Source organism: Lynx canadensis, chromosome A3 (assembly GCF_007474595.2).
Source record: "Lynx canadensis isolate LIC74 chromosome A3, mLynCan4.pri.v2, whole genome shotgun sequence".
Lineage (NCBI taxonomy): Eukaryota > Metazoa > Chordata > Mammalia > Carnivora > Felidae > Lynx > Lynx canadensis.
The window spans coordinates 22,473,157-22,482,846 of NC_044305.1; the positions used below are offsets into that span (position 1 = coordinate 22,473,157).

General features: G+C 54.5%; 1 protein-coding gene across 2 annotated transcripts; it reads right to left on the bottom strand.

Annotated features, from left to right (window-relative positions):
* Positions 1 to 572: 572 nt before the first annotated feature.
* On the bottom strand, positions 573 to 7,479 carry MYL9 (myosin light chain 9). 2 transcript variants are annotated; one of them, XM_030309672.1, is made up of 4 exons: positions 7,376 to 7,479; positions 4,045 to 4,254; positions 2,118 to 2,279; positions 573 to 1,264 (listed from the first exon to the last, which is right to left on the bottom strand). In XM_030309672.1, exons 2-4 carry the CDS (start codon positions 4,226 to 4,228, stop codon positions 1,092 to 1,094), a joined length of 519 nt encoding a protein of 172 aa, XP_030165532.1. In that variant the 5' UTR covers positions 4,229 to 4,254; positions 7,376 to 7,479; the 3' UTR covers positions 573 to 1,091. The 2 variants fall into 2 exon arrangements, with proteins under 2 accessions (XP_030165532.1, XP_030165533.1); XM_030309673.1 differs by lacking the exon at positions 2,118 to 2,279.
* Positions 7,480 to 9,690: the final 2,211 nt, after the last annotated feature.

A 9,690-nucleotide genomic window follows, 5' to 3' on the forward strand; every position in this document is an offset into this window, starting at 1 on the left:
ACCATTCACGTGTAACAGAGATCCCAGGTTCGCTCACCTTGTGTGCGTGTGGGATGTAAAAAGCTGGTCTTGTGGCTGAACTGACCCTCCAGATGCAGAAGGCACAGCCCAGAGCACACCTGGTGGCTGCCTGGAGCTGACCTCAGGGAATTCCTTAAACCCATTCATTCCCACCTTAACCTCGGAGCTACTGGGATGCACTCTTCTCACTGTTCCCGAAGCCTTCCTGTTCTTCCAGGACCATCTGGCTTTCCAGGAACATTGAGGTGTCCCTGGCGATCCAGGCTATAGTCCTGAAGACTGGGCGACCTTGACCCCTGACCTCCCGGTGCCCCTGAGATATGCTGTGGTGATTCCTGTGGGTCCTCCCCACTCAGGCCTCTCCTTCCCAGAAGGACTGTTTCCCTCAGCACCTCTGTCTGCTCCCCACTCTGGTCTGGTCTCAGCTGAGTCTTTCCCTGGCCAGGGGAAGGTAGGGGTCTGGGCAGCCACTGGGGACAGGAGAGGGCAGGAGGGTGTTTAGGGATTAGGAGCTCCTTTATTTCACCCCAGCAGCAGACACACAGACCCAAAGCAGTGCTCAGACTTCTATTAGAGATTCCGCCTCCCCTGGATCAAATATCCAGTTTACATGCATCTTCTGGATCACACTCCTGGTGGGGTGGGCTGTGTTCTGGTGGCTGGGCAGGGCACAAAGAAGGGGTCTGGAATCCTGTCCTCAGAGAAGGGACCTTGGTGAGGTTTGTGTTTGTGGCAGAGGCTGGGAAAGAGCTGTCTTGTCCTACATGGGGGTGCATGTGAAGTTGTGTCCCAGACAGGACACGGGGCTTGTCCTGCGGGGAAAAGCCCATGAGGCCCAGCTCTCTAGGAGATGGTCCTCTTTCGGAGGGTCACAGTGCAACACCTGCCTCATGTTGGCTGTGTGCCCCCTGCCTGGCACTGTATGCTCTCAGCCTGTTCCTCCACTGTGAGCTGGGCCCCTAACCCCTCAGAGGGAGGATCCCCTGAGAGGGTCCTGTGGGGTCACGGGCATGGAGCTGGTGTACAGTGAGGGTGGGGAGCAGGTGAGTGGGATAGGGGCCTGGGGCAGCCTAGTCGTCCTTGTCCTTGGCCCCATGCTTGAGGATGCGGGTGAACTCCACATAGTTGAAGTTGCCTTTCTTATCAATGGGTGCCTCTCGGTACATCTCGTCCACTTCTTCATCTGTGAAGCGGTCGCCCATGGTGGTAAGCAGCTCCCGTAGGTGGTCCTCATGAATAAAACCTGGGGGCAGGGCCAGGGTCTGTGAGACAAGGACTCAAGCTGGGACATGCCCAATACCCCTACCCCAAACCCCAGTCCTTGCAGACCTTGTAGTGGGGGAAGGACCAGGAAAAGACACAGCTCTGGCCTCCAGCCAGTTCAAGCTTCCAAGAGCCCCAGAGGGAGGGTTCTATGTGTTTCTGTAGGGTACTTGGGGCTGTAAGTATGGGGGGCTGGGTATGTCTCACTTTAAGAGCATGAGCCCTAGAGTTCCACTGCCTGTTTGCATGCTCCTCCCCCTTCTTCCTGGCTGCGTGACCATGAGCAAGTTCTTAAACCTCTCTGTGCCTGTTTGACCTGGAAATTGGGGATGAAAATATGCCACCACCCTGGTAGGGGATTATGAAGGTAGTGAGGAAAATGTGAATGTACTTGGGCCTGTGGCCCCTGAGAAACTACTGAAGTCACCGCTGCCAGCATCATCCTGGCCTGTGTCTGGGACAAACTATTTGTGGGACGCAATCCCTTTGGAAGATTTGAGGATGGGGGCTGGTTTTTGTACCTTGTTGGCCAGAAGGGCCTAGAATGATTTAGTTTCTGGGAAAGTCTAAAGTGGGGGCAATGTGCTGGGCCAACAGGTGAACTCAAGAAGTGGGATGTCTTGGTGGTTGTGGGCTCTTGTGGTCTAGCATTTGGGGGAAGAGAACAAGGACAGGGCATGGTTTGGCCGTGGAAACCAGCAGATGCGGGATTTCCATTCTGGCCTTTGGGGACAAGTCCCAGCACAGCCCAGCCCCACCTGCATCCCCGTGGGCACCCTGGGTGAAGTGCTCAGACCCGGCCCTGTCTAGGCCTCCACCTGGAGGCTGCTGACCTGAGGCCTCCTCGTCGAAGCAGGCGAAGGCATTTCGGATCACATCCTCGGGATCTGTGCCGTTCAGCTTCTCCCCAAACATGGTGAGAAACATGGTGAAGTTGATGGGCCCCGGGGCCTCGCTCATCATGCCCTCAAGGTACTCATCTGTGGGGTTCTTCCCTGTGGCAGAGGGACATTTGTGCCTGCTGTCACTGCCCTGTCCCCGCCCACCTCCCTGTCCCCTCCCTTCATGGCCTGTTTGAGTCCCACAGGCAGGAGATAATACATTTTGTAAATTGCACAGCATCTTGCTGGAGCAGCCTGCTTTCTGACTGCTCCCTCCCCTGGGCTCTCCAGGCTGCCCTGGCCAGCTTCCACCTCTGGTCTAATATCCGTGACCTCTTAAGTGTAGGAGTCACCATTTGCTGACTGTCCATGGTGTCTGCTGCCCCACATGCCTGACTGCTTTAACTTTCATCATGCTGTGAGGTCAGCATACTCACCCCAACTTCACAGGTGTGGGACCTGAAACACAGAGGTGAGGCCACTTATCCAAGATCACACAGCAAGTAAGGAGTGGAGCCAGCATTGGAACCCAATCAGCTAGACCGCAGATTCCAGGCACAGTGTTGAAAATGGTTAAACCAGTGAGCTGTGGTGTCACAAAGACTGGAGTCTGAATCCCAGTTTTGTGCCTTGGTTTCCCCCGCGTCTTAGAATTGTGAAATAGCACCAGTGGTTGTAAAATCATACAGAACAATTGGCACAGCCCCATACTCAAATCAACTGCTGGGTTCAAATCCCAGCTGTACTACATAGTAGCTGTGTGGTCTCAGGCAAATTATTTACCCTCTCTGAACCTCTGTTTCCTCATTTATAAAGTGGGAATGATAATCACATCTACCTAGTAGGATTGCTTTGAGAATTAAGATACATGCACAGCTTCTTCTTATTTTACTATCTGCTGCTCTTATTTTTAAACTGGAGGATGATGTTCTTAACCAGAAGGCCAGGACTGACCTGTGGCCCACTGACATGAGCTACAAATAGGAATGCAGGTTTTTCTGGGTAGATGGCCCACGAGGGGGCAGTGTCTGATGTCAACAACCCTCCAACTCAGGGTTGCCCAGTCCTCTCCCCAGACACCCTGGGCGTGTGTGTATACAAGGGCCACAGTCACCATTGCACAGGAAGGGAAATGGGCTCAGAGCAGGGCTGCCCAGCTGTGAGGGGCAATGCCAGGGGCTAACTCAGGTCTGTCTCTCCCCAGAGCTTGGGGCTTGACTTCCACAGGCTGCCTCCTCCACTGCCAGAGGCTTCCTATCTTCCCCAGCCAGTGTCTGACCTAGACGCTCTCACCTGGATGAAGGAGGTGCCAGGAACTGATGCTGAGAGTAGTGTTTGTGGCTAGCACATGGGAGGGATGTGAGGGCGGGGCCACAGACTAGGGAGGTGGTATCTGGAGGCTTGGCCTCTGGGTGTTAGTTTCCCCATCTGAGCAGTGGTGAATTGTACTAGGTTCCTGAGGAAGTCGCTGGAGTCAGAGAGGCTCTAAGAGCCTGACATGGGTGACTTCTGAACGAGGGGAGGCACTTGGCTTCAGTTTCCCCATCTGTATGCTGGAAAGTCTGTGTAGTTAAAACTTTCTTTAGTTGCTGATCCTTCGCTTTAAATGAAGTGATACCAGGCACCCCTACCACAAATTTGCCTGAGGCAGCACTGCTCTAGAGTGAGCCTGTCTGGGTTCAGATCCAATGTCGAGCTGCTCTGTGCCTCAGTTTCCCTGTCTGTTAAATGGAGAAAGTAATGGCATCTGCTCTCCAGGGTGGGTACCACATGTCACTACATGGGACGTACTCTATAATGACGAGCAGCCCCACTGCCTGCCTCAGTTGCAACCCTTGCGGGGCCCGCTTAGACCCCAGCCACCCTCATCCCTGCTCACCCAGCGAGGCCAGCATGTCATGCAAGTCCTCCTTGTCAATGAAGCCATCTCGGTTCTGGTCAATCATATTGAAGGCCTCCTTAAACTCCTGGATCTGGGACTGGTCAAACATCGCGAAGACATTAGATGTGGCCCGCTGTGGCCGCTTCTTGGTGGTTTTGGCCTTGGCTCGCTTGCTGGACATCTTGGCTTCTGGTGGGTGGGGCTTCCCTGCAGGAAGTGGGTGTCAGGGGAAGAGCTTATGAGCCTGGGCCAGAGAATCTTCCTGCCTACCCTAGACGGGCTGTCAGTGCTTGGGCCTGGCATTCAAGGCCTCCCATAGGCTTGGGGCTCCTGTCATCCAGCTCATCACAAAAGCAGACAGGCATGGGCTCTATGTGATCATAAACAACTTCTCTACCTCTCCCAGTGAATTTCTTCATCTGGGAATGGGAATGCCCAGCAGTAGGGAATCATTGACTTAGTGCCTGAGAAGCCACTGGAATGGTGCCAGGCACAGAATAAGCTATTTTTGCTGTGGCTGTTTGGGTAAGATTGGGTTTGTTGCCAACCTGTCCTTGCTTTATCTCTTTTAATCCTTAATAGCATTTACACTCTCCATTTCTCTCCCTCCAAGTGACAAGGTGGGTTGAAATGTGGGAGATTGTGAGGCTCCCTGCCAGCTCCTCTGCCCCTGGCAGTATGGAGCTGGATCAGTGGCCCTGCATTCTTGACATTCTTGTCCTCTCCTCCCCCTCCTCCTCCTTCCTCCTCCCTATCCCTCTGTTCTGGATGTTCTGGAAGGCCTATGCTCTGGGCAGTGTTCCCTCCCCCAACTTGCCCACACTTGATCAGCCCCTTGGGTGGAGGATAGACCTGATTTGGGCCCTACTCCTTATTCTTACTGCTCAGTGCTTAATAGGGGCATGAGGCTTCCCCAGGCTGAGAGCCCCAGCTTCTTGTCACTCTTGTTTAGACCTGGCCTCCTAGCCTCTAGCTAGTCTCTCCCATCCCATATAGATCCAGACCTGTACCACCTATCACTTCACCTTGAAGCCCTTGAAGGTTCTTGCCTCACTCCAGAACAAGTCTGGGCCCCTGAGTCTGGCATTCAGGGTCCTGTGTGAACCCCTCCAACCCTTGTCTGACTGAGCATGGCACCCCTCACTGTGTCCCTCTTGCCATCCATGACCCAGCCATGCTGGACCTCTGGATGTTCCCCAGACACCCTCAGACTTTCCTCCTTAGTCCTTCCCACTGAACGCCCTTCCTTTTCCAGCCTGGTTCTTGAGACACCTCCTTGGGGAGCAGGTCCCTGACCCTTGCTTTGACAGTAAGCACCTAGAGGTCTCTCTCTCCCTCCCCTGATGTACTAATAGGCTAATAGATGCTTGTTTAATTAATGCTGTGATGGCAACTGCAGCCAGTCTACTTCTCCCACTGTACAGATGGGGAAACTGAGGCAAAGCACAGTGCTCTTTCCCTCAACCCTTGTCATGGCTCATGGGGACTGTGCCCCTGAAGACCTAGTGCTATGTGCCCCGCAGCTGGGGCTCAGTACTTAGGACCACTGCCTGCCTCTCTCCTCTGCCCTGAGCCCTTGGTCCAGGGCCTGCCTCCAGAAAGCCTTCTCTGCCTGTTTTTAGCCCCAAGTTGTGTGGTTATGAATGCCCCTCAAGCTGTCTGTTGGCCTCTATCCCATGCCCCTGTTCCAGTCATCTCAGACTTTGGTCTTTGAGATCTTAAATGCTGAGCAGGGATCCTGGCCAGCCCCAGCCCTTCCCCAGGACCACAGCTATCTGTAGTAATGACAGACTGCTGCTGTGTTCCGCTGGACTGACACACCTGGCCCTGGGTGTTTCTCACAGGGTACAGGGTGGGTAGACAGAAGCCCTTCTCACCCATTAGCTGGGCGGGAGTGAGATGGTGGCATCAGCAGGGCTTTAGTGCTCTGAGGGGCCCAGTCCTTCCTGAAGCCCTCTGTTTTCTGGGAACTTTGACTCACAGAACCCATAGAAAGCCAACAAGTAACCCAGTCGTGAGATGCTGTGATGGTTATCATTACTGTTGCCATGGCCCTCCTGTCTGCAAAGATCTATGCAGATGGAGCCGGGAGGAGAGAGGAAGCCATGGCCAGAGGTAGGAATGGCTGAGATCTCACCCACTGCTGTGATACTGGCTGGGCCCTTCTGTCTCTGTGGCTTCCCCTTCCTCATCTATCCAGCACTGAGCTTTAGGGTTTGTCCATCCCAGCAATCTTGGGAAGCAGGGTGAGGTCCCCCCCCCCCCCCCCGCCCCGCCACTGTGCAGTTTAAGAACTAATGCCCAAGAAGGGAAGTGTTGTGCCCATGAGGGGGGTAGAGCCCAACAGGCAGCCAGGATGCTTGGGCTAGGCTTGGGTCAGTGGGTGGTAATGGCCAGCCCTTGGTGCCCTTGATGACTGAACACAGAAGGAAACACATACCCTAAGAGGCTCCTGGTGGTGGGCCTACTACAGCTGAGGGCTCTGTGTGACTAGAGGCGGTTTATAGGCTTGGTTGAGGAAACGGGGTCAGGGACAGGCTAGTCCCTTAGCCCTGGAACCTGCTCCTGGGGGTCCTAGACCCTAGGGAATCAGATATAACTGGTATTTGGACTGGCTGCAACTAGGTGACATCTCCCTCCTTCTGGTGCCTGTGTCCTCCATTATCTCTTGGTTCCTATGGCTGGTGGTGCCAGATGCCTTGCTAGTAAATTCACCTCCTCCCTGGCTGAGTGATCTGACTCCTTCCTCAGAGCAGTTAGAAAGCTGGGGAGGACCAGCAGGGATTGAGGTCCCCTGGCCCAGGTCCCTGTCTGGCTCCAGAGCCCTTTGACAGACCCTTCCCACCCAACAGGCACAGTTGGACAGATGGCCTAGTGCATGGAAGTCTCAAGTGCTCTCACACAGCATTGGTGTGTGTGGGGTGGGGTTACCCTTATCTCATCCCTCTCTCCTGCCCCAGGAGATAGGGGAGAGGACACGGATGCTCTGGAGGGGGTCCCAAGGAGCCTGTCTGTGACACACATGGGTTTTCTGGGGCAGGGAACACAGGTGACCACAACTCCCTCCCCTTCTGGGCACCCCAGAGCTCTGGGCTTGGCGTCTGAAACTCCACTGCAAATGGGAAGGGCCTGGACAGTGTTCCCTCACCAAAGGAGCACCGGCTCCCAGAGCCTAGAACAGTCTCCCTGCTGCCCAGCCCCGCCAGAGTCCGGTCTGACCCGCAACTCACAGCCCCAGCCCCATGACGGTTGTCCTTGCCGAGATCCTCGGCGTCCCTGTGGGGCCTCACATCGCCTACCCTAGCCCCCCCGCGGCCGCGGCTCCCACCTGGTGCGAAGAAGGTGCTCGCTCTCCGTGCTGAGCAAGTGCGGGGCGCGGGCCGTCGGTCCGGCTCCGGGCTCGGTGGGCGGGGCCTCACCGGCCTTACAAGGCAGAAGAATGTGTGCGCGGAGGGGCGGGGCAGGGCGGCGCACCCGCGAGGCCTTATTTGGCCTTGACTCTCGGGCGGGAGGCGGTACGACTTCCCAGAGCGGGCTGGGGACGTGACGCCCGGAGGAGATGCGGGGGAACGGTGGCCCCCTCTCCCCTGATTGTCACGGGAGGGGGATTTATTTGGGCCGTCCCTTCCTTCCTAGTGAGACTGGCAGAAGGACATCCAGGATCTTCAGTTCTGAGATCCTACCCCCAACTTTCCCCCAAAGGCCCCGCTGCCCGACCCATTCCCGTGGGAGGGCTTCCTTCCACCAAACCAAGTATGGCTTTTTTCCCGGTCTGAAAGAAGAGGCGTATCAGATGGACCCCAACATCCTCACATGAAAAGGTCACCAGTCAGGCTCCGCTGGTGTGGGGGCTTCACCTGGGGATTAGGACTGCAACGGAATAGCCCACCTCAGCCACATCACTCCCCTTTCAGGCTGTCCTCAGTTTCCTGTAAAATAGGAGGGTGGTGATGAAGATTCAGTGAAAAGAGTGGCAAAAAAGAGCCAGGTAGCATCCTGGGAGCCAGCGATAAGAGCAGGGGCTGGGGGAGCATGGGTGCCTCCTCAGAGCCTCAGGGCGGCAGCACCCCTTACCTACTCTTGTTGGCCTTAGTGAAAGGATGGCGTCTGAAAGGACAGACCCATCCCCTCCCCCATGGTGCATCATGTCCTGCCCGTCATTCTGACCCCTGAAGGAGCACCCTCCCCACCTGGACTCCAGCCCAGCCTTTTCTGCCCCCCATCCTTTTTAAATGTTTTATTTATGGGGCTCCTGGGTGGCATAGTCGGTTAAGCGTCCGACTTTGGCTCAGGTCATGATCTCACGGTCTATGAGTTCGAGCCCCACATCGGGCTCTGTGCTGACAGCTCAGAGCCTGGAGCCTGCTTTGGATTCTGTGTCTCCCTCTCTCTCTGCCCCTCCCCTGCTCACGCTGTGTCTCTCTCTCTCACAAAAATAAATGAACATTAAATGTTTTATTTACTTTCAAAAGAAAGCACAAGCAGGGGAGTGGCAGAAAGAGAGAGAGGGAGACACAGAATCAGAAGCAGGCTCCAGGCTCTGAGCTGTCAGCACAGAGCCCGACATGGGGCTCAAACCCATAAACCGTGAAATCACGACCTGAGCTGAAGTTGGATGGTCAACTGGCTGAGCCATCCAGGCGCCCCTCTCTTGGCCCTATTTTAAACCAACACAGACATTCCTGGGGAACCTTCCAACACCTAGTTACTTATTCTGTAAATATTAACTGACACCTTATTACCTGCCAGGCACTGTGCTGGGTGCTAGGGAAATAGCGGTGAACTAAAGTAATCACACTGGGGAGACATTTGTTCTTGTGGAGTGAACGAGTAGCTGCTACATACATGACCTGGAGAGAGAAATGAGGTCCCTGAAGGAGAATAAAGCAGAGGGACCGGAGAGAGAAAGAAACAGGCAGGAAGGAGGGATACCTCCTGGGAAGTGACATTTGGGCCAACTTGCAGCGGTAACAGAGTGAACCATACCCAGTGAGTGTTGGAGGCAGGTAGGGGGATTTTGCCCAGCTCTGGTCTAGGAGCAGCCAGAGGCAAGTGTGAGTGTGAAGAGGGGGTGGGGGGTGAGGGGTGGGAGATGAGGTCTGAGAAGCAGTGGGGACCTAGACCTAGCCTGGGGCTCCTTGTAGGCCACCATGAGACATCAGAGTTCTGAGCAGAAGGGTGACATGATCTGGCTTATGTTTTAACTGAATCCCTCTGGGTGAGATCAGTGAGGAGCTTTTCAGCGAGATGATGTGCTCAGACTAGCGTGGTAGCTGGGGAGAAGGGGTGGGGTTCTGGAGATTTTTGAAGTTGCATCCAATAGGATTTACACATGGATTGGAATGTATGTGGAAGAGTCAAAGATGACTCCCAAGGGTTTTGGTTTGAGCTGCAGGAGAGGGAGCTGCCACTTAATCAGACGGGTTGGCTATGGAAGGAGCAGGTTTGGGAAGAGATGAGAGTTTTGTTTTGGATCTCTTAATTTTTTTAAACTATTAACTTTGAAATGATTTCAGATTTAGAATAAAGTCATAAGAACTATACAAAGAGGTCACCCAGACTCTCCAATTGTTAATATTTGTCTTTATAATACTCTTTTCTGTGTGTATGTATGTATGTCCCTGCCCTCTGCTAGCATCATTT